Below are 26,395 nucleotides of genomic sequence, written 5' to 3'. Positions count from 1 at the left end.
CAAATTGCCGTGTAAATACTTGTACAGACATAATGTTCTTTATAAATAACAATAACTGGGTACACCAGAAGGATTCTGACTTGGCTGCTTACCTGGAGGCCACACAAGTTTCAGATAGTCCACTCACAAAAGAATTAGAGCATTAATTTTCAAAGGTAATTTCCACACTATTTAGTCACACAGAACACTAAAGTACTTTCCTTACTGAATAAATAAACAGATTTCTCTTTTTGCTCTAAGCAAACTGACTTTGAAAATGGAGCTTTTTATGCTTTTAAATATTAATTTGCTCTCATTTTGATTTTAGCATTAGTAGAGGCATACAATGCAAGAAAGCAAGCTTATGCAGCATCAGCCAAAAAAAAAAAAAAAAAAAAAAACACCTCCCATTTCACCCCTCCATTCATTCCAAATGCCTGTCCAGCTCAGCCTTAAATTTATTTAGGCTATCAACTTCCACAACAAAAGATGGAAGTCTGTTCCACCAATCAACTACTTGCTGGCTAAAGGCAAATTTCCACACATCTATTCTACAACTGTCTTGTAGAACAGAACACACTGTGCCTGAATAGAGTAAGATTATTGTTGAAAATGGTCAGAATTTAAAAAATTCTTTTAAAAAACAAAAAATTCCTAAAAACCCATCATTGTGATGCAATAATATTCTCTACATCTGATTCAGTATTATTAATACTCTTGGTCTGAATGCCAGAATTTCATCAATTTCAACTTTTTTGTCCAGTTTAGTAAACTGGATAAATGAGGTCAGAAGGTGTAATCTCAAATTTTCAAAGCTATTTTTGTTGGAATAGTTGGAAACATAGACAAGAGATGGCAACATGTACTAGAAAAATTTCTAAGAGAATTAATACATTAATGCACAAATTGTTTTAAGTGGCCTTCAAAAATGTAAATCTATATACATACTCCTTAGAGGGTTAATAAGTGCTGCCATCCTTAAAAATGTAATGTATCAGGAACAAATGTCATTTTCATTACTACTAAATAACATATTGAATTACATTTTTTTTTTTAACGTTAGCCGAGATCGTGTCCAAAAATACTTGATAGGAAGAATGAAAAGGATTATCTTGCATTTACCATCGTGTCTAAGAAGGTAAATGTAATAAATAAACAAAGTAATAAATTCCTTTACCGTCTTGCATTTACCATCTTAGGCAAGATGGTAAAGAAAGTTACTTTGTTTCTTCAAATACTGGTTAACAGAACATAACTATAAATGCTTTCTCTCTCTCTCTCTCTCTCTCTCTGTCGATTCCAGAAATTGAAACTAGATCAATAATTTCCACTTTCAGCTACAATTTTAGGAATTATAATAAAAAAAATAAAAACACCTTTTCTGTGTTCTTAGTTCTTTTAGTACTAAGGAATGGCTAAGCCAATAAGTTGCATAAAAATGATGTTACCTTGAATAGCATCTAAATTATCCACCTTTTCTTCTCCAGTTAGCAAAGTAAATTTCATTTCTCTTTTTACTGGAGGGGATTCATCTGGAGTACTAGCACTCAAATCATCTGCTTCATTTAGAGATGTGACTGCTGGTTTATAATCAGGAATGAGAATCTGCACAAGAAAAGAATCGAAATGTGAGAAGGCAAAGCTCATATTTGGTTAAAGAATTGAGTGAAATTTACATATACTTGAATTTCCTTAGCACTTTCCAAACAGAAATATACTGCTTTTCATTTATATTTAAATAATGTCATCTTTGAAACACTCTTGTTATTCTTGAAGCACCCGGATGACTGTTTCAAGAGTTATATATTCTCTACTCAGGATAATCCATTAATGGCCCAAACCCAACACAAGATGAGACAACAGGCAGGGACAAAAAAACAATAAAAAGCTTTAAGAATATGGAAAACTCTCGATTTACCGGGACACTTCAAGATTCCAAATTTAAAAAAAATCAACCAAAAATCATAAAATTCAAGTAATAACTAGAACTTGCCACTCAAAAAAAAGAGAGAGAAGAAGTGTTTAGTATGTTTTAGTGCTTTGCGTCGATTGTTGTGTTCTGTCGCACTGCAAAAAGACAATTTTTGTTTCGTTGTCAAGGATGTCAAAAAAAATTTTTTTATAGTAATTTTTTTTTTTTTTTTTTTTGTTTAGAAATCGCGAAAATGATGGATAAACGCAAAAGTTGCACTTTACAGTTAAACAAAGACTTGAAATTATTCAAAAGTTTGAAAATGGTGCATCCGTTAAATCTCTAATGTGACCAAACCATACGCAACATCGTAAAAAATAAAGGGAAGCTATTCGATTTAAAATCAACATCGCAAAAAATAAAGGGAAGCGTCATTGGATACGCAAGTAGTGCATGGCAAGTTTTTTTCATTTTTTATCTATCACCATATTTTTTATGTAGGTTACTGAACATTTTTCGATACAGTAAGTCCCCGACTTATGCAACTACAGATTTACATACATTTTTTTTCACTCTATTTTTTTTATTTATTTTTTTTATTATTGTAAAATTTAAAACAAAAAAAAAAATAATAATAAGTAATAATTAACGGCGATTACAGCACGCACAAATTGCACAAGTGAGATACAGAGTAACAAGCAAAAAAAATAGGAAAGAAGAGAAGATTCTTACAATTTATAGTTTTTTTTTTTTATAAGACTGAAGATTTCTGTGAAGGGGATGCATACTTCAACATAATAATGTAACCAACACAACTGGAGCTAGAGATATTAACGCAAATACAATAAGATAGAGTTTAATACCCGTTTATAATTAGATGCATAAACAGAAAAGCCCAGTAACCCAGGAAGTACAAATTGTTTTTGTTTTATGGCAGCGAACTCCAGAAATATGCTTTAGTAAAATGTGAGCTCGAGCAGGGTGATTAATAGCGAGTTTGCCTTAACCCTGTGAAGTTCTTTACAGAAAATTTCATTTTGACCGTTATCGTGGTGCCGACTAAGAGAATAATTACAGCAGTACTAGCAAATCTACCAAGAAAAGAAAAGCGATCGATTTGGATCAGAAAATTAAACTAATAAGAATGTATGAAAATGGCCAAACAATAACAAGTATCGCAATGAATTCAGATTTGTCAATAATAATATAGTAGCAATATGTTATTAGTCATTCCCGAGTTACGCAAAACTCACCGAAGTAAAAAGTTACGTCTTACGTTACCATTACGTATGTCAAGGACTTCTGTATTTTTGGATTAACCATGAAATCGATTATCCGGGATTTGTTTTTTACCATCTATTCCGGAAAATCGAGAGTCTGCTGTACTTTAAGTTAAATTGTTACAATGGCTACATATGCTGTTCTTATACTGGACAACTGCAAATAGAAGTTTACTGTTGTAAGGTAATGATTTCTGTGACTACAGCTAGGAAATGCCTCTATACTGCACTTCTACAACAGAGAAGTATAGTATAGCTTATATATAATGCAATGCCACAATCCAGAGGGTCAATTTAAGGGTTATTGGCCACTCCTCAAACCGTTAGGTACCAAAAAAAAAAAAAAAGAGAGAGCAGTTATGACTTTAGATACATTTGGAATCTCTCATCACTATACTGAAGTGATGCACTGATAGTGTGCTTACCTGCCCAGTGAGAAAGGAAAGGTAATCCGCAAAGTAACTTCTATGTATAATGACAGTGTTCAGTGTCAAGCAATACTGGGGTCTTCCCCAAATCCATGTAGTAACTCTGTAATGCATAAGTTCACTGTAAAAGCCAGAATGTGTATGTGTAAATGTAGGGTTTATGTAGTATAGCATTCTGTTGTGTTGTTTTGGCTGTTTAGCCATATGGGCCCCCCTCCGTTGGGACCCCATACTCACACCCCATGGAGATAGGCCAGACAGTAGAGGAGGTAACCCCCCAGAATCACTTAAGCTTTCCAGGGGTGCCCTGGAAAGCTTAAGTGATTCATACATGGAGAAAAAAAAAAATATATATATATATAAATTAAAAAAAAAATATATATATATATATAAAAATAAAAAAATAATAAAGTGGAAGTAAGGGAGATAGTTTAAGAGGGGGGAGGTGTAAAGGGGGTTGGGGGGACATGGAACGAAGGCATTCTCATGCTGAGGAAGGGAGGGTACAGAGGGTACAAAGAGTATCTACCTTGGCTGGAAAGTCAACCCAGTCCCAGGGAAAGTAGAAAGCTTAAAATAAAATAAATGAAGTGAAAGTATGGAAGACAGTTTAAGAGGGAGTTAAAGTGAGTAGGGGAAAGGAGGAAGGATGAGAAAGAAGGCATCTTTCAGCTGAGAAGTAAAGTGTGGAGGGAACAAAGAGTTGGAGTATCTCTGGGTTGGAGTGCTCACTCAACCCAGAGAAAGAGTGAAAAGCTTTCAGAGTGAAGGGGTTCTGTAAAGAAGTGCACCATATAGTGTCCCAAGTCCAAATTTGAATGTCAGCAGCACTTGACTCACGGCTAGGTATACAGGTGTGAATCCCACCCTGTTGGGTTAGCAAATCCCACACCCTCAATGAAAGGGTGCTAGTAGTACAATATCAGTAGTGAGTGGGATCATACTAAAATAAATAGCAATACATTTCCATTTGGTAAAGGGAAATTTGTAGTAATGCTGAAGCAATTTGTAGGGACAGCTCCAAAATTGAAATAGCAATATATTTTAACAGTAATTAAATATACCTTAAAAAGGTATATACAAGTATAACCTTAAGGAGTTCATAACTTATGTAGATTTGAAACATGCTCTTAACCAGGATCTTAATCTTTTTGAAATACCAGTTAAATGAACAAGTATACCTTCTTAATGCAGTATAATATAATCCATAAAATGCAAGGAACTTGCATTCATTTCTAATATGAGTTGCAGGGCATATAAATCCAGGTGACTTCAAAACTGGAATAAACTAATTCACTACATGAGATAAGAATAATTTAATTTTCTGTGAAAGATATAGCATAACTGGACTAATTACAATATGGTATTAACATCTCAACTGATTTCCATTAAATACAAGCTGCTTACCATTATGAACTAAATAAATATTTATTTTATCTATTTTTATTGTCTATTTCGCACTGGCTGTAAATGCAGAAGTCAGTGGTACAAGCTTTACGACCAGACAGCACAATATCCTTGAAGGGGATAACTGCGCTATTATATTGTGCCAATAGGATCAATGTGAATAAGTAAACAACAGTTGTAAGACTGTTGTTCGTCCATTTTCTCAACATTATAAGTACAGGCATTGTTAAAAATGATCTCAATATTATAAGTACAGACAATTGTTAAAAATCTTCACTTGGTGCACTGGAAAGCCAGAATAGACCGCATTTAGGTGCACTTACCAAACACAGCAGTGAGAACTATCAATAAAATTAACATATACCAGACAGGATGGCAAAGCATAGCTTTCTGATTACTGAGAATCATCGTTAATTTTGTGAACTGCTTTTATGAACACAACCATTAATTACCATTGCAAGACTGCTCCATTAAAAAAGCATTCAGCACTGCACATCTTTCTATATACAGTTTTCACCATCACAAATAGTGCTCATTCTTGACATTTAGCAACAATTGTCTACAATTGTCTGGGACATCTCAAAATAACCATTTTGAGTAATTTGGATAATTTGGAAGTTGATAGCCTAAATAAGTTTAAGGCTCAGCTGGACAGGTATTTTGAACGAACAGAGGGGTGAAGTGGAAGTGGGTTTTTTTTTGGCTGATGCTGCATAAGCTTGCTTTCTTGCATCAAATGCCAATGCTAATGCTAATTTGTTAAAAATTTATGAAGTTTAGTTGAATTCTTAACCATTACCACTCCTTCCAGTGATAAATAAACATTTCATTGTTACAAAAAAGAAAGATGGAGATTTTAAAACTTGATTAAGTAAAAACCATGAGTTACCATTTTTCTCAACTTTAGAAGAGAAAAATGGTAACTATAATACTATAGGATTTCAGGGGAACATTAATACCATACTTAAAATCAAATAAATGAATCATGGGAATAATTCTGCTCAAAACGGACTGAACCGATTACTTCTGTTCAACTTGGATACACACCATTATCTGCAGCTCTGCCTAAACTGGTAATATCATTTTAAATTGAATGGCATCACTTGCACAGGTGAATCCACCATGCACTTAAAATCTGAGGTATCACCAGGACAGTCATTTTGAAGCTGCCAGCTTTAAGTCAGCTAGTAGATGGTCTCTATTACTGAATATATGCAGAACTGTGAATAATGTATTTTGTCTAAGTGAACAGCCAGGAACAACCATTTAGGTACCCAAAAAAAAAAAAAAAAAAAAAAAAAAAGAGAGAGCAGTTATGACTTTAGATACATTTGGAATCTCTCATCACTATACTGAAGTGATGCACTGATAGTGTGCTTACCTGCCCAGTGAGAAAGGAAAGGTAATCCGCAAAGTAACTTCTATGTATAATGACAAATGTAGCGGGCCATAGGTTGGACACCTTTGGATGACACTGACATTATCGACAGTTTCAAAAAAAAAAAATTTTTTTTTTTTTTAATTCATTTTTAACAACTAGTGACAATACTGATGACGAGAGAGGGAAAAAGAGGACAACGAAGGCATTAAACCTTGAATTGTTGGCATTTGATGAAAACAAAGTTAGAAAATTGTCAATTGGGTTACAGTTAAATGCAATTTGTGGATTTCGGGGGTACCTAATTGAAAAGATGGTTTCGGAAGACTTGAAGAATTTGATGGACGCTCTTGAGTACGATACCAATTTCATTGAGTGAATGTGAACGAGGATTTTCACAAATGAATCTGATTGTCAGCTCAACAAGAGCTTCGTTGATGACAAAAACAGTTTCTTCACTTCAAACTTTTTGGTGACAAAAAAGGTTGATAAATAGTTAGTTAATAATTCTATAAAGGTCATTTATAAATTCCTAGAGTTATGCTGCACGATTTCATCGAGTGAATGTGAACGAGGATTTTCACAAATGAATCTGATTGTCAGCTCAACAAGAGCTTCGTTGATGACAAAAACAGTTTCTTCACTTCAAACTTTTTGGTGACAAAAAAGGTTGCTAAATAGTTAGTTAATAATTCTATAAAGGTCATTTATTATTTCCTAGAGTTATGCTGCACTGCTCTACAAAATATAATACCATGGGCTTGTACAGATGGTATTGGTACAATCTGTACAAGCCCATAGTTGTACTGTCTATTGGTAAGTGACATAACAAAGCAAGCATGTGCAGAACAGGACCCAAAAAACAAAAACACCTACTCATCTAATAAATTTGTCTATTTCATCCTTAAATTTATTTAAACTACCCACATTCTGCAACACCAAATGGAAGTTTGTTCCAACATTCATTTAAAATCTTAAATAATTCAATCTGGTCTCCTAGTTTCCAAGCACTGCTATCTACAGAACTGAAGTCTTTCATGGTAAGAGTACCTTGACAAATCTTGTTGAACTTCTCTGCACCTAATCCAACAGATCTAAATCCTTCCATACCTGAATGAAGTACTCAATATGCAATCTAACCATCGACTTATACAATGGGATAATCACCTCCTTGTTCCTGCTAGTAAAATTCCTGCATATTATTCACAGAACCCTATGAGCTGTGCTAGCAACTTGTTTGCACTGATTAGAGAACTTCCATGTCAGAGTGTACAATTACACCTAGGTCACTATCATTCTCCACAACCTAAGTGTGGCATCACCAGTTATGTTATTCTGAGATTACTGTGGCCCATACGCAGTGCCTTGCATTTATAAATGTTAAACTTTAACTGCCACTGCTCAGCCCATCTGCCCAATTTTCCTAGGTCTTGTTGCAGTAGTACACCTTGATTTTTGTCACTAACCACCCTGCTAACACTTAGAAAAATAAGCTTTATCCTTCATCAATATCATTAATAAACATTGAAAACAGTAAGGAGACCAGCACTGAATCCTGAGCGGCTCCATTAATAACATTAGTCCAAAAACACAAGTGGCCATTTATAATCAACCTCTGTTCTACCAATGAACCATCCCTTTAACCATTACAGTAACTTGCCCCTATTACCCATTGCTCGAATTTGAACGGCAGTTTTTCATGTAGAACAGTGTCAAAATATTTAATGAAATCTAAATATATGATGTTGAAACTGTTTGCATCTAGTTCCTTTGTTATTGCATTATAGTAGTTAATCAAATTGGTCAGACAAGATCTCCCCTAAACAAATCCATGCATTCCAGTCTATAAGAGAACTCTTATGAATCCAAGGATGCTCTCATAATTATGGCCAATGGTTTGCTTATCTTCCTTTCTACATCTAATTAATATAAATGGATGGATTCCATCAGCTAGCTCCACGTGCCTTGTTTACTTTTAGCTACAGTAATTTTGCTTCCACTTTCTTCTCAGTTATCACAAAATCATTTAGAGTTCAGTTAAAAGTTAGTATAATTTTGTTATTTCCATTCCTAAATACTTTTTCACCAATGGTTATCCCATTCATATCTAGTGGGCCAATGTGGTTCACATGTTCTTTGCTACGTTTCTTTGTATTCTTAGCCAAGAATTCTCATAATTATTATTTTATTACACGTCAACTAATATTTTTCATTGGCGGGGTGGGGGGGGTTTGACAGGGTAGCAGTTTAATTTCCATACCCATACTTTGGTCCCCTAACGACAACCAATTGTCCTTCAGCTGTCCATTTGGTGAATAGAATAAAGTTCAGGCTTAATGGTGCAAGGGCAACTGGGCCATAATGCATCTAATCTATGGTTAAGAGTAACATACTAGAATAAGGTGTGGGTGCCAAATGTTATCTGTACTGCCTATTCAAAGGATTAAATGAATCGCTGAACGAAGTGAAAAGCAATGCCATTTCCCACACCCAAGATATGCAGGGAGCCAAAAGACTACAATGGTCATTGTTAATTTTGTAATATGAATGTAAATGGATTCTCAGCAAAGAATAAGCACAAGATGGTTATCCAAACCTGGATTCACTGATAAGACCAAACCGTTGCAATGGCAGTGTGATTGGTGGAGACCTGAGAACTACTTCAGGCGACCCTTTGTACAGGCCTGACAAAGACACAACAGAGCCAGAGCTGTTTACTCAAGGTGAGCTGAATGACCTCATTAAAGATCTCATATACTTATCTGGGACAAGTCATTAGCTGTAATAATGATAAATGGTTGGAAGTCAAGAGAAGAATAAATTTTGGATTGATAGCATTCAAGAAATATTGTCACATACTGAGGAGCAATATCCCAATTTGTCTGAAACATAAAATAATATAAACCAACGTATACTCCCCACCACGACTTATGGAAGTGAAATTTGGGCACGTACCAAAAGAATGGAAGAGAAGTTGAGAACTACACAGCGAAGAATGGAACGAATTATATTAGGAATCAGACTGTTAGATAAGAAGAGAAACCCATGGATTAGGCAACAAACTCAAGTACAGGACATTCTGATTAAAACTAAAATGGTCTTGGGCAGGAAGACATAATGACAGAACAGACTAACAAAATAATAGAATGGCACCCAGGAGGAGCTAGAAGAAAACCTGGAAGACGACAACGGAGAGGGACAGATGAAATTCATGAGTTTGTGGGTAGTAAATGGATGGCCATTGCACAAAACAGAAGGAACTGGAAAGTTGTGGAGAGGCCTTCATCCTGCAGTGGATTGAAAATGACTGATGATGATTAAAGATTAATCCTCCCCAAAGATAACTAACCCTCCTTAAAGATCTACCTCCTCCCCTCACCAATGTGTTTGACTTTTTTGAACCAATTCTAGCTCTATGACTTTCTTCAAGTGTTGCCTCCAATAAAATATTATAAATACAGTCTTGCCATTATCTTATGTAGATGAACAATGACTTCCTTTTCCCTACTGATGACTTTCCTATATATATATATTCAGTGCTTTTTTTGTGATGGTATGCAACGGTATGGCATACCGGCACCTTTATTAACAGTGACATTTGGATGCAGTGCACTTTGAAATTTGTAATATTCCATAAATTTTTTTCACACATTTATCTACTATTCAAATAAGCTTAAAATTATTTAACTAAATTTATATTTTTCACTGTCTATTGTTAAGATAATTTCTACATAAAACTGTATAACCATTTTTACAATTCTAAATTACTCAATCGGACCTCTGTTTAATTATTTTGAATTCCCTTGGAAGTTACATTTAAAATAGTTTCCGATGAGTGAGAAAATTTTCATATAGCGAACGGATTAGGAGAGGATGAACTCTGTACGCTCTGTTCACATTTCTGGCCTTCAGGCAATTAGTGCTGCTGTGCGAATTAAGAGAGCTGAAGGGATTACCATTCTACAACTTAGTGGTACCTGGTAAAAACTATTCGATCACCCGTTCCCACATATGGAGAAGTCACGCTGGTCTTCAGTGAGCAGATCAAGGGGTATTCCCAATGGCCTCTGGTCCACCTACTGCAGTGGTGTCCAAACATTTCCCATGCAGAGACCATATTCAAAAAAATTCAAAGTTAGATTTCTTTAGTGTGTTACATTTTCCATATGTTGTTGCATGTAAAATTGAAAATATTCAAAAATTTTATTAAGTACAATACACAATTACATTTACTGAACAAAACATTTAATGAGATTTCTTTTGATAATTAACAAAATTTAAAATGCTGTTTTAGTTCACTTTCCGAGCGGGCCATAGGTTGGACACCTTTGGATGACACTGACATTATCGACAGTTTCAAAAAAAAAAAATTTTTTTTTTTTTTTTTTTTTTAATTCATTTTTAACAACTAGTGACAATACTGATGACGAGAGAGGGAAAAAGAGGACAACGAAGGCATTAAACCTTGAATTGTGGCATTTGATGAAAACAAAGTTAGAAAATTGTCAATTGGGTTACAGTTAAATGCAATTCATGGATTTCGGGGGTACCTGTACCTAATTGAAAAAATGGTTTCGGAAGACTTGAAGAATTTGATGGACGCTCTTGAGTACGATACCAATTTCATCGAGTGAATGTGAACGAGGATTTTCACAAATGAATCTGATTGTCAGCTCAACAAGAGCTTCGTTGATGACAAGAACAGTTTCTTCACTTCAAACTTTTTGGTGACAAAAAAGGTTGCTAAATAGTTAGTTAATAATTCTATAAAGGTCATTTATAAATTCTGCGACCAGAAGTATTTTTAACAATTTTCAAAGCTGGAGTTGTCCCGGCAAGGGGAGATACTCAGAGAGCCAGTGCTGAGACAGTGGTTGTGGAGAGGCACTTGCACGGCTCTCACCTGCCAATCGCTTCTCTCCCCCCCCCCCAGACTTTAACTGCTTCTCTAGGAAGACGTGAGAGTTGCTTCTCCCACCCTTGGCATTCACAACAACTGGAAAGACTCAAATAGACAATGTTTTCATTATTTCCTAAGTTTTAGGCCAAGCCGAAGGTACTAGAAACTTTTTTTCAGTTACCATAAAGCTCTCTATTTGAGATACTACACTAACGACCATTCGTGTCATCCTGAGTGCCCGGCACTCAGTAGTTGACCGATTTATTTACTTAATTTATTCAAATTTTACTTATTTTTCTATACATACTTGAATAATTAATTTATACTTAATAAACTGTGTTAATATACTAAATTTATTGTTCTTATTCCAAAAACATTACTACAAAAGTAACAATATCAGGGGGGGGAAAAAAATTTTTAGAGTACTTTTCATATCCTTTTAATTTTCAATTTTTCCTGATAGCAAAGAATGAGTACAGGCACCTATTTTTTTTACAAAAAAAAAAAAAGCAGTGTGTGTGTGTGTGTGTGTGTGTGTGTGTGTGTGTGTGTGTGTGTCATAGACAGGATATTGGGAGCCATTCTAGCCACTTGTTTACACTATATGGAAAATTTTGTTGTGTCAGAAAGAATCGCAACTCCTAAGTATATTTTGGGCTGGTGGTTAATGACCACCCTACCTACCTACCTTTAAATAATCAATAAACCTTGACAGCTTACCCTGCATCCCTCATCAATATCATTAAAGAATATGAGGAATAGAAGTATCTCAGCTATTGTCACAGATATTGATCCTGGGAAAAGTTTCACTGGTCCACCCATAGGAATGTTAATTCGTGGCTATTCTCAGTCTCCTGTTTTTTAGTTAGCCCTTGATCCATTGAAGGACCTTGCCAGTAATCCCAATTTACTCCAGTTTATGCAAAAGCCTTTCATGAGAAACAGCATCAAAAGCCTTATTACTTATTCAAATTACTTACTTATTTCTTACTATTACTATTTCTTCTTTTATTATTTCTTAATATTCCTATTTCTTATTTATTATTTCTTACTATACTTATTACTTAAACAGCATCAAAACCCTTATTACTTATTGATAGCACACAATACCTTGACAACTCGTTGTGAAGGTGATCACAATATGAGATAAGAATAACGATGCATTCATACTAACAGGGTAATAGAAATGACGGAAGTGCCGTATCCATGCATAAACAACCTCTTTCATACTATTAGACATTTAGTCAAGAAATATTTTTAGATTAAACTATGTACACCATCAAGCATCTTTCAAATTGTGGAGTTATACTACATAACTGGGTTGTCACTATTGCAACAATGCGGTACCTGATCACCAGTGATGAGTAAGCCAACAAGCTTTGAAACTTTGCCATCTGGATGGTGGTATTGGCCGAGAATAAATAGCATTAGTTTTCTCCACTAGTGAAGTGTTACTTATTCAAAGCATTGCAATACCTTGGCAACTCTTTGCAATTCATATGAGATATGAATAAACGATGCATTCATACTACCTAGTTAATAGAAATGATGGAAGTGCCATACCCATACATAAACAACCTCTTTCACACTCAGACATTTAGTCAAGAAATCTTTTTAGATCAAAACTTGGCTGAAGAAAGGTAAATAATATCACACTTGTTTCTTGGATGCAACTGTTTTATAACTGTGTCGTAATGATTAATCAGATTGGTCAGGCAAGACTTGCTCGTCCAAAAACATGCTGTGATCCATTAAGGATACCATTCCTATTTAGATGGTCCTGTATTGTATTCTTAATCATAGGATACATAATCTTTCCCATTTTGTCTTTTACACCTCCTGTGTGGATTAGGGAAACATTGGTGCTCTCCAGTCCTGGGAGATCATTCCAAAGTCTAATTATAATCTCATTAACATTCCCAACAGGATAATGCACTCACATGCAGCCCCTTTTTATAATAGCATGTATTAGATGGTATGAACCAGAGCTGTAATTATTTTACAAATAATAGCATGTATAACATCTGCTCCTGGAGCCTTACCTTTCCTCAGTATCAAGTAAAAATAAGTAAAAATAAAATAAAAATCCCGTGTACTCGTCTAATAATAGGTGTATGAATGAAGTGTGTTATATACTTGTCCAGTTGATACCCACCAAACATAACTGCAGTTAGTGAAGGATGCACCCAAATTGGTTGTTCCTCCACTGCCTGAGCTGGGTAACATGGTGCATATCAACCTCCGTATCATCAATATCATTAATAAATATAGAAAACAACAATGGGCCCAGCACTGAACCCTGGGGACTTCACTAATAACATTAATCCATGAAGAACGGTGACCATTAATAATGATCTTATTAATTATGTTTCTGACAATTTTCATCTATTCAAAATGAAGTCTTAATTTTATCAATCAAAACATCAAGCTAAGGATTTTTTTATGGTTGTCAAATTACCTGCATTTGTCCCATTTTCTAGGATTTTCTCTTTCTGCTTCACAAGTGATAACTGAAGATATCACAATGATCATGCAATTTTGGCAGCGCCTTCACATTTCTGAATGCTTTTTAATTTCAGTCGTTAACTATGAGCCTTGTGCAATCTTTTATTTAATTCACTTGTGCTATCACCTTTTCTTTCGGATTTCATGTCCATGTAGTACAGTTTGTACATTCAAAAATGCACAAAAAAAAATTTTTTTTTCTTAACAGTATACAAAAAGATGTATAGGATAGCCCAGAAAGCCAACGCTTGAATAAAAATGAAACCAAAATATCAAATGGTCCGTCATTTCATGTCATTATAATTTCCAACAACATTTCATTGAACATAACTTCTGCACATCGCTGAATCTGCAATCTACTGACGATGGAGGGTAGACTGTGTACTCAAAGGGAAGCCCACCTTGGAACATGTACCCTCAGAGGATACTGCACACCTTCATCACTTTGGTGCATTAACACAGTGGAGACCATTTGATATTCTGGTTTCATTTTGTAACATCTATGCTAAGATTTTAACTTAAATTAAATCTTAGCACAAAAGAATCTTAGCATAGAAATTACATCTGCCAGCATAGAATCTGTGTGATCAGCTAGTTCAAAGAAAAGGAACAATGAGAGTGGAAGTAATCTATAGACCAGAAGATTGTGAAGCATATGACGAGTCTTTACATGAACATTCCATGTTCATTGGATGACATTAATCTGGCTCAGATTGATTGGAACAAGTGGGAGAGAAACTCATGAAGGGGAAAAACGTTTTTAAATAAATTAGATTATTATTTAGCATTAGCATGATGATGCAAGAAAGCAAGCTATTATAGCATCAGCAAAAAAAAAACCCTTATTTCACCCATCCACTCACTCCAAATGTTCGTCAAGTTCTGCCTTGAATCTGTTTAAGCTATCAACTTCTAAAACAACGACAGATGGAAGTTTGTTCCAGCAATCAACCACCCGCTGGCTAAAGGCAAACTTCCGCACATCTATCCTACAACTGTCTTTCCTCAATTTCAATTTATGCCCTCTCAGACGATTATTTTGAACAAGAGGAAGAATCCCATCAGCATTGAGCATGCTCAAACCATTCAGGGCTATATACACCTCAATCAGATCATCTCGCTGGTAGGCGCCTCCGTAGCCAGGTGGGAAGGAGCAGCAGTGCATAGCACACGCTTCTTGATTAGACCGGGGTTCGAGCCCGTCACCACCAAATACGGATGATGCGGAAAGGTCAGGGAATAACCACCACATATTCACGGAGCAATATGGCCTTAGATGCTAATGCTCCTAAAAACCATTCAACAACAACACCATCTCGCTGGTGCCTAGTCTCCAGACACTGTAAATTCCAAAACTTAAGCCTTTCTTCGTAAGAGCAACCCTTTGTTCCATTCACTAATCTTGTTGCCTTTCTCTGTACTCGTTCCAGCAGCTCTACATCCTTCTTGAAATGAGGCCTCCAGACCTGTATACAGTACTCAAGGTGTGGCCTGACCATTGCCTTATACAAGGGAATAATCACTTCCATATCCCTGCTAGAAAAATTCCTGTATATCATTGACAAGACACCACGGGCTACTCTTGCAGACCGTCTACACTGCTAAGAAAACTTCATATCTGCCTGCACAATTACCCCCAGGTCCTTTTCTTTCTCTACCACTGTCAGTGTGGTACCACAGAGTTGATACTTTACTCTGGGATTACTGCTTCCCATATGTAATACTTTACATTTGTCAATGTTAAACTTCATTTGCCACCTCTCAGCTCATCTGCTCAACTTTTCTAGATCCTGCTGCAACAGTGTACTGTCATTAGTGTCATTAAAAATCCTGCCAACCTACGTATTATCTGCAAACTTGGACATTAAGCCTGATATACCATCATCAGTATCATTTATAAATACAGAAAACAACACTGAACCCTGAGGGACTCCACGAAGAGCAGTGTCCATTGATTACCACTCTTCTCCCACTCAACCATCCCTTTATCCATAGCAGCAATTTGCCTCCAATGCCACACTGTTCCAATTTGTGCAGCAGTCTTCCATGTGCAACAGTATCAAAAGCCTCTTTCTAAGATCCAAATATATGATATCAAAATTATTCTTTGCATCCAGTTCCATTGTGACTACATCATAGTATCCAATCAAATTAGTCAGATAAGACTTCCCCTTAACAGACCCATGCTGTGTCCGATTTATAACTGAAGTCTTGTCTAGATGATCCCGCAATGCTTCTTTAACCAGTGCCTCCATTAATTTCCCTGGAACAGAAGTTAAATTAACAGGTCTGTAATTCCTGTGTCTCCTTTTGATCCTCCTTTGTGAATTGGGGTCACATTTGCACATCTCATGGGTAACTCCCCTGAGTCCAGGGAAGCTCTCATAATTATGGCTAAGGGTTTGTTTACTTCCTTTGCAGCCTCCTTTAATATAACTGGATAGATTCCATCAACACCCAGGTGCCTTTCTTGTGTTTATCTTCAACAATTTCTCCTCCACTTTACTATCAGTTATTACAAGATTATCTAGCTTACTTCCAGAGTTGAATACACCTCTGGCATTCCCCTCCCTGAATAGCTCCTCATGTGTGAATGTCAATGGAAAATATTCATTTAGTTCGTTAGCTACCTGAGCAGGATCATCAACAGTTAACCCATCAATATCAAGTGGACCAATCTGATTCATCCCCTTCCTTCTAGAGTTTACATAAGTAAAGAACTCTTTGATGTTTCCCTTTGCATCCTTTGCCAAAGATTTCTCGTAATCTGCCTTCGCCTGCCTAACCTCCTTTGTAACTTGGTTACAGACCAACTTATATCTATCATAGGCTTCTGTGTCACATGTTAATTTATATGTATCCCATGCATTTTTCTTCTCTGTCACATGTCTAATTAGTTAATCTGACATCCATTTAGGCCTAAATCTTGAACAATATTTCTTTGTTGGTATGAAAAGCCTAGTAGCTTCCAAGATTAATTCTTTGAATGCTTCCCATTTTGATTTTGCTGTCGGTAACATCATCAGTTGATTCCACCGTATAGAATTTAAATACTGTCTCAGATCACCACAGTCACCTTTACGAAAGCAAAAACCCTTCCCTTTACCCTTGATGGTAGTTACCTCTTTGAGTAAATCCCACTTCAGCACACTGTGATCACTGCCATCTAGTGGTTCCTTTATCTGCAGATTCTTGATGCATGAAGAATCATTACTGATAATCAGATCAAGAGTATTACTGCCTCCAGTTGCCTTCCGAACATGCTGCTGTACAAAACAGTCATCCAATAAATCCACAAAAGCCGTGCTAGTGTGTGAGTGACCAACCCACAAATTCCAGTCAATGTCCAGGAAATTAAAATCCCCCATTATAAGACACTCTAATTTACTGGCCCACTGTATTTCTCTGCACAATTGCTCATTATACTCATCATATTCATTAGGCCTATAACACACACCTACTCTCATTTTTCCTTTCCCAGTGCTTATGTCACACCAAACAGACTCAACATTGCATTGTCCACCAACATCAATTGGATGCACTTCCTTAGATTTTGTGTTTCTTAACTAATAGCATAAACCCTCCTCCCTTCCTTTCCTTCTATCCTTTCTGTACACATTGTCTTATGTCTGTGTGACACCATGTCTCTGATATCCCAACAATATCTGCCTTTGATGTCTTGAGTAGCACTTCAAGCTCATTGAATTTATTAACTATACTCCTAGCATTGGTGTACATGCACCTGTTTCTACTCTTTTTTACCCTAACACAGCCCATGTATTTACTTGTTTCACTATGACTCTCAGCAGTCCTGGAAATTCCCATTGCCTTGCTTTCCAGGCTGCTGCTCAATTGCATTTCAATAGAAGTAGTGCAAGAATCACTTTTACCTCTCCCTCCCCTGAGCCACAGCACTTACACTAGTTTGAGCCTTTTGCTTTGCTGCTCTGAGTCATGATTTCTATTCAGGTTCAATAAAATTCCAATACAAAATGTAATCCTAAACCTATATCCCAATGCAGTTATAACACAATATATATGTATTTCAGTATTAAATATTATCTCCGAGTTACGTTATATGACTTTCTTATCCCCTGTCAACTTATGTATAATTTATGTTATGTTTGTAATAACTAGGTCGCTATATTTATTTAGTTGATTGGAACAAATGGGAGGGAAACTCATGAAGGGGAAAAACGTTTTTAAATAAATTAGATTATTATTTGCACCAGCATATAAGAGAAAGTACTAGGGGCAAGAATATTCTTGACCTCATCATTACTAACAAATCAGATGACATTACAGGGCTTAAAGTACAGGAACAACTGTCAGAAAGTGATCATACAATCGTCGGTTGGAAGGTGAAGAAAGATGTTGCAGTAGTTAAAGGTAGCAGCACCAGTTTTAACTTCAGAAGAAATTTTGGAAGTTTAAGACACTATACAGCATCTGTGAACTGGGCGGATTGCTGAGGGATGGCGATTACATTTGAGTTATGCAATACTTTTAGAGCAAAAATCACAAAAGCCATGAAGGAATACATAACTTTAAGAAAATATTGCAGAAGTAGGATGCCGAAATGTATGACTGCAGAGCTGGCTGGTCAAATAGAGGAGGAAAAAAATAGCATGGCAGTTACAAAGCAATGTCAAGTACTAAAGCCTACAACAGGTACAAGCTGATTGTAATAGTATCACAAATAAGGTCAGGGAGACCAAGGCTGTGTATGAGAAAGAATTGGCTAAGAGAGAGCAAGAATGGGGCCAAGGAAAGGAATTCTTCATGTATGTGAATACATGAAAAATTCCTTGTCCCATGCCCAAATGCACAAATCAGATTAGATTTGTGCATTGGATTTGTGCACTTTCCCATGCCCAATGCACAAATCAGATTGGATCTTTGTGCATTGGGCATGGGAAAGTCTTAGACAACTCAGCTGAAATATTGTGGATGAACTGAACAGGTACTTTGCATCTGTCTTTACTGACGAAAGACCCTTTATGCTGAGAAGAGGCTGTGCAAGTGAGGGTGAGCCATACGAAATTAGTGATGTAATTACAGATGATTGTTTATTAGAAAAACCTTTGAGCATAGAGGCAAGTAAAGCCCAGAGTTGATGGTGTATATCCTGTAGTTTTGAAGGAGAGTGTGAGAGACTGTACTGAACCATCGAAGTTAATTATGAGGGCATATCTGAATTCAGAGGAGATTCCTTTTGATTGGAGACATGCCAATGTATCGAGAATACATAAAAGCAGTTCTAAAAGTCAAGATGGGTTAGTACAGACCAGTTAGTCTGACTTCAGTTGTAAGAAAAATCTTAGAGGCAATGATTAAGAGTGCAGTCCAGGGACGTTTAGATAGATAAGGCATTCTGAAGGACGACAATATGGCATTGTTAAAGGTAAATCATGCTTAACTTAGTAGACTATTTTGACACAATTACTCATGAGCTGGATTTAGGGAGTAATTTCAACAATTTATTTAGATTTTAGCAAAGCATTTAACTCTGTCCTTTATGAGAGGTATAGGCTTGAACAGGTTGTGATTACTGGTAAGATTCTAAAATGGACTGCAGGGGATGGATGCAGGGCAGAAGATGGTTATCCAGGGGGTTGTGATTAATGGATATTCTTCAGATTGGTGTATTGTCAGGAGTAGTGTTCCTCAAGGATTGATTCTTGGACCAATGTTGTTTCTCATTTTCATAAATGACATCGACGAAGAGGTAGGAGGTGTGATGCCAAAATTTGCATATGAAGTAAAGTCTGTAGATTCGTTATTGAGCAGTGCCAAACAGCACTTCTTCAGGATGAGTTGAACATACTTCAAAGATGGCCAGAGAGGCTATGTTTTAATGCTGCCAAATGCAGGGTGAACTTAGGGAATAGCAACCTACAAATAAATTATACACTTGGTAGGGTTGAATTAAAAACAGTGGAGGAGGAAAGGGATCTGGGAGTTACAATATGGGCAGATATGAAGTTTTCTGAACAGTGTAAACAGGCAGCCAGGAAAGCCCAAGTTGTCTTATCAATGATTTATCGAATGCTATTCTGTAGGAATAAGGAAGTCATAATCCCACTGTATAAGGAAAATTGTAAGACACATTTGGAATACTGTGTTCAAGTATGGAGACTTCATCTGAAAAAAGATACTGAACTTCTTGAAAGGGTCCAAAGATGGGCAAACTCGAATGGTGAGATCAGCAGAAGGACAACTGTATGAGGAAAGATTCCGATTATGTGGGCTAGACAGCTTGGCAACCAGGCACCTTAGAGATGACCTGATGGAGGTTTATAAGGCTCTGAGAGGGATTAGTAAAATGAATGAAGGTGGAATTCTCTGTTCTAATTGTTATCTCATATTAATGTGTTCTAATGGTTGAGCGGGATACCATCTGAAAAAAACTAAAATCCATACTTTTGAAAGGAAACCCAAATGAAAAGTAATGGAAAAACCGTAAAAAAAAAAGGTATGAGAATTAATACCTAGGGGTTGTTTTTGACTCAAAATTAACTTTTTTTATCCCCATTTGGCATACTTAACAAAGAGAGGGGGGGGGGAACTATGCAGGCATGATTGCCAGGAGCAGTCTGACTGACTGGGGGGCTCAAAAGAAGGACCCTGGCAATCATATACCTGGCAGTGTTCTTGCCTGTCATCATCTATAGAGCAGTGCGTGGTTCTCCCGCTTGGACATAATAAGAAACAGGAATAAATTAGAATCAATACAGGAGAATATACTTCTCATTATTACAGAAATTCCAGAAACTGCTTTACTGTAAGTACACCTGCACTGCAAGCGCTGGCTGGCACTCTCCCACTTTACTTGGAAATAGCCAAAAGAGGCTTATATTACAGACTCAGGAAGACATACCCACAGAATTTCTGGGAATAGGCCTTGATACAACCAATAAGATCAAGGCTGAAAGAAAGAAAATTGCTCCATGGGCAATGGCAATCAAGTTGGGAGTAGGAAACCAGAGGTGTTGTTACCAAAAGGTTTCTGCCACAGGTAGCAACGGTTAGTCCAAAGCCACCAAGGTGATATTGCCCCTGGACTTTTCACAACCTTCATAATGACCAGTCACAGCTCCCTAAATGCAAAACTAACTTCTTTAGGGTTCACCGATGATCCAAATTGTACCTGTGGCAAGTGTGAAGACAGGGCACACATTTTTTATGAATGTACAATCTATGAATCCAGAGAACAGTTATCTATTTAGTTATAAATTTATTATAGATGAAAAAAAATATATATATATATGTATATATATATATATTTTTTTTTTCATCTATAATAAATTTATATATATATATATAAATATATAACATATATATATATAAGGCATTCACAAACTTAATGAGATGCCCTACAGCTCCCCAACAGCCAAGCAATAACCATAACCAAAGTGCCCTTGTCTCCCACCATGCCCAGAAAATTACATTTTGATTTTAACCCTGGAAGATACCCAAGTTGGACATAAACATGTTGATGACTGAACCACCCACAGAGTTATCCTGCCATGACTAATGACTAGGGACCTTAGGGCCCCACACTCACTCGCTGAGTAAATATAAAGGGTAGAGAGAAGTACAGGCAGCCAGGGAAGCAACTCAGCTGAATAATATTAGTAAGCTTGTTGCAAGAGGGTGCAATTCAGAATGAATGAAAGTGTATGAAATAAATGAATGTGATGAGTGAAAACGAAATTGTAGTGAAAGATAAAGAATGTGAAGTTAGGGTAAAAGAGTGATCCAGCAAGGAAGCAAAAGAGAGTGAATGAGAATTTTGATAAAAGGGAGCGAATGAAGGTATGAATGCATTTGAGAGTATGAAAACAATGTTAAATATATAGTTTTAGAATATACACACTAACACAAATGAACTTGGCTACTAACATCAAGACACCCACAGCATATCTCCCTAACATGCAAGCCATGAAGCCAAGACTGCCTCCCAACTGAATAGGAATAGTAAGTTGAGGGGCACAGGGATGTAGTGCAAAGAGAGATCGGAACTGAGTAAGTGAAAAGAATGAAAGGAAGCATGGGTGTGAGGGAGACAGGACACAAATTTAAATTCTTATTAAGTTGTATTAATACAGTAAACCGCCGCTATTGGCGGAGGTTACGTTCCTGAGAAATGCCGCGAATACTGAGTTATAGCTCCCATAGTAATAAAGGGGTTCCGTTCCAAAGTATGAAATATATAAGAAAAACTAGTCTAAAATTTTGTCTATGTATGTATTATATGTACCTTCATAATATGACTATGTACATAGACAGACATAGTGAAATGCAAGCATATGGCATCGAAATGAAAATAAGAAACAATTTAATATTAAATGTAATATTTATTAGGAATTTCAAACAAATCTTTCAAACCAGCGCCTTTGCTAGCTAAAAAACTTATCCCGCCAGTGCTATCACCAGTTTCGCTAGTATTGATAAAGGAGTTTGTCTTTTCACAAATGATGAGTGAACTTAAAGGAATTTTATTTTGAGTTCGGTCTTCTATCCACAGATTTAAATTTTTTCAAATTTAACATCACGAGTTACAGAGCAAATTTTTGAAGCAATTAGCACGTTTTCACCGACACTACAGCAGATTTTTTCTTCCAATTTTTGGATTGATCGTACCGTTGACTCAGTGATTTTATAATGTTTTGCCACCGAGGAGACACTTTCATCATTAGAAATTTTGTCTAATAACTCAATTTTATTCGCTAATGTCCTCACCTTTGATCTTTTCACATTTCTCGTTATTCGTAACCATATTTCTGTACAGGTTAGAAAGAACTTGTCCAAAATAAAGTAACTTTCTTCTGTTAACACACTCGAAAAAGTCTGTTTTACACTGCAAAACGGTACATTTATCACTTTTGTAAGCATATCAATTTATAAATTGATAAATTTATAAGCATATAAATTAAAAGCAAACGACGAAACCTTCCATGACGAGCGCATAACACATACTGAACAAGGATTAGCAAGAAACATCCATGCTCGCGATTTTGTCACCCCTCTCCCCCCCCACCGAGCGTTGTTTTGAGCAGGAAAAATAATTTTAGCCACACCCATTTTTTTTATGGCAGAAAATGTTCACGGTGCTTTAAAATTCACATTTCTTTAGGTTTCATTTTATATTAAATTAGCGACTGCGAATACAAATACTGTGAATAGCGGGGGTTTACCGTACAGTTGGCAGTGGTGCACGAGGTGCTCCCACATCTCTGGCTGTTCACAGTGGCAGAGAGGGGTGTCACTCAAAACTCTCCAGTTTCGGATTGAGTGACACCCCTCAATGCCACTGTGGACAGCCAGAGACGTGGGAGCACCTCATGCATCACTGCCAACTATACGAAGACCTCCACTGCCTCTTAATAACTAGAATACATTTCTTTCTCGCCAATAAATCAAGAACAATATCTCCAGGAGAGCGAGGACAATTATAAAGCCTTAACGCAGTTTGCGCAGGATCTTTTTACTAGAAGAAGAACATACCCACAACCTTAGCAGGAATTTTCCCACAAACTAACCACTCACCACTCGTCATCCATAATAAAGATCCTTAGATGTGTCAACCAAACAAAACCTAACAGCTACAATCTGAAAAACTAATCATTAACTTAACCTGGATCTGACCACTGGCTTAAACTGGAGTCATTATCTGGACTTGACCACTCTCACACGGACGGGACAATATGTCCCAGGAATGGCATACGAAGACCTGACAAAGACATTATGCAGTTTGCTGCCGAAACATCATTAGGCGACCTGAACCGGGTACCCTCTTGGTTCTTTCACTCTTCCTTCCCTTGGCAGGGGATGGTTACTCTGTACCCTCCCCCCCTGTCATCCCCTATCTTCACCTGGTGAGGCATGGGCCTGCCCCGCTGACTTTTGGGGTTATCTTCACTATTGACCCCATATTTCTGTCTTTCACCCCCCAGCCTTCATTCTCCCTTCCCTCTCTAGCTATCTTGCGACTAGCGTTTGACCCTTGCCAAAACTACATAAGCCCCACACTTAAAAAAAAAAAAAAAAAAAAAAAAGAACTAACCCGTATAACTTATCTCTCTTTCGGCCTGACCCAATTTCTAGAGTTTCTCCCCCCCCCCCCTCCACTCCGCTCCGCTTTTTTTTTTTTTTTTTTTTTTTTTAAGGTCCTAGCCACTGAAATCTCAGGAATATGGTGGCGGGACCTGCCAGAGTAAATAGTAAATTTCTAAAATACTGATGTACCTGGTCTGCCTTCACGAAGTATAGTGTGGGTAACGGTGGGTCTCATTTGAGACCCAACGGCTAAAAGATCAGAAGAACAACGGTACAAAACATTACACACCACAATATCCATACACTTTTAAACCTCTGGCATCTACATTGTGGTGTGATGTTCTGCATCACACCACAATGTATACTACGTGGAGATGGGGGAAACCCCTGGTGCCGTTAGACCCTAAACACACTATACACTATGTACCAACCTGCTGTTCTTAAATTTAAATTATTTTATTTAAGTTAATTCTAAAGTATTTTATCTTAAATTCACTACACACCACTGCATTCCCCCCTTATGTGAGAAAGAGGTTATTGCTCAAAGCATCAAAAGTGGATATTGTTGGGATATCAGAGACATGGTGTCACATAGATATAAGGAATGAAGAACTGGAATTTGGGGAGTACAATGTTTACAGAAAGGATAGACAGGACAGGAAGGGAGGAGGGGTTATACTATTAGTTAAGAAACACAAAATCCAAGTCCAAACACAAAAACCCAGTGAAGCCAGCCGACAACACTGGACAGTGCAGTGTCGAATCAGTTTGGTGTGACATAAGCATTGGGAGATCAAAATTGAGAGTAGGAGTGTGCTGCAGGACTAATGACTTTGATGAGTATAATAAGAAACTGTACAGGGAAATAGAGGGGGCCAAGTAAATCAGAGAGTCTTATAATGGGGGATTTTAATTTCCCAGATACTGACTGGAACTTGTGGGTTGGTCACTCACACAACTAGCAAGGCTTTTGTGGATTTATTGGATGATTGTTTTCTACATCAGCACTAGAGGGAGTAATACTCTTGATTTGATTATCAGTAGTGATACTTCATGCATTAAGAATCTGCAGATAAAGGAACCACTAGGTGGGAGTGATCACAGTGTGCTGAAGTGGGATTCACTCAAAGAGGTAACTACCATTAGGAGTAAAGGGAAGAGTTATTGCTTTCGTAAAGGAGACTACAATGGTCTGAGATAGTATTTAAATTCTATACAGTGGGACCGACTGAAGATATTACCAACAGCAAATTCAAAATGGGAAGCATTCAAAGAAGCATACAGTGGGACCAACTGATGATGTTACCAACAGCAAACTCAAAATGGGAAGCATTCAAGGAACTAATCTTGGTGGCTACCAGGCTTTACATACCAACTAAGAAATATTGTTCAAGGTTTAGGCCTAAATGGTTGTCAGATGGACTAATGAGACATGTGGCAGAGAAGAAAAATGCATGGGATACATACAAATTAATGGGTGACATGGAAGCCTATGATAGATATAAGTTGGTCTGTAACCAAGTCACAAAGGAGATTAGGCAGGCAAAGGCAGACTACGAAAAATCCTTGGCAAAGGATGCAAAGAAAAACAGAAAGGAGTTCTTTACATACTTGAACTCGAGAAGGAAAGGGATGAATCAGATTGGTCCACTGGATATTGATGGTTCAACAGTTGAGGATCCTGCTCAGGTGGCTAACAATCTAAACGAGTATTTTGCATCTACATTCACGCATGAGGAGTTATTCAGGAAGGAGAATGATGTAGGTAAAGTAAACATTGGCAGTGAGCTGGATGATTTTGTAATAACTGAGAGGAAAGTGGAGGAGAGATTGTTGAGGATAAACATAAAAAAGGCACCTGGGGTGGATGGGATCTATCCAGTTATATTAAAGGAGGCAGCAAAGGAAGTATGCAAACCCCTAGCCATAATTATGAGAGCTTCTTTGGACTCAGGGGAGGTACCCATAGACTGGAGATGTGCAAATGTAACCCCAATTCACAAAGGAGGATCAATGGCTGACACAAGTAATTATAGACCTGTCAGTTTAACTTCTGTTCCAGGTAAATTAATGGAGGCACTGGTTAAAGAAGCACTGCAGGATCATCTAGACAAGAATTCAGTTATAGCTCAGACGCAGCATGGTTTTGTTAAGGGCAGGTCTTGCCTGACCAATTTGATTGGATACTATGATGTAGTCACAAAAGAACTGGATGCAGGGAATAACTTTGATATTATATATTTGGATCTTAGAAAGGCTTTTGATACTGTTGCACATGGAAGACTGCTGCACAAATTGGAGCAGTGTGGCATTGGAGGCAAATTGCTGCTATGGATAAGGGGATGGTTGAGTGGCAGAAGACAGAGAGTGGTAATCAATGGACACTGCTCAACGGGGACTAATGTTATTAGTGGAGTTCCTCAAGGTTCAGTGTTGGGTCCATTGTTGTTTTCGGTGTTTATGAATGATATTGATGATGGGATATCAAGTTTAATGTCTAAGTTTGCAGATGATACAAAGGTTGGCAGGGTCGTTAAGGACACT

General features: G+C 37.0%; 1 protein-coding gene across 3 annotated transcripts in view; it reads right to left on the bottom strand.

The window, feature by feature from the left end:
- The window catches only part of Acn (apoptotic chromatin condensation inducer acinus), a 295,740-nt gene that overhangs the window by 94,281 nt on the left and 175,064 nt on the right, over positions 1–26,395 (bottom strand). For all 3 annotated transcript variants that reach the window (XR_016547575.1, XM_090383866.1, XM_090383867.1), the window contains exon 6: positions 1,428–1,584. Coding sequence is in view for 2 of the 3 variants with exons in the window: in XM_090383866.1 (XP_090239992.1) it covers positions 1,428–1,584 (157 nt within the window). In the remaining variant the exon portion in view is untranslated. The remainder of the gene's footprint in view (positions 1–1,427; positions 1,585–26,395) is intronic.

The sequence above is a fragment of the Mastigoproctus giganteus genome, chromosome 10 (genome assembly GCF_048544385.1).
Source record: "Mastigoproctus giganteus isolate SK-2022 chromosome 10, ASM4854438v1, whole genome shotgun sequence".
NCBI lineage: Eukaryota > Metazoa > Arthropoda > Arachnida > Uropygi > Thelyphonidae > Mastigoproctus > Mastigoproctus giganteus.
Note: the sequence above shows the minus strand (reverse complement) of the source record. Positions and strands in the feature narration are given on the sequence as shown.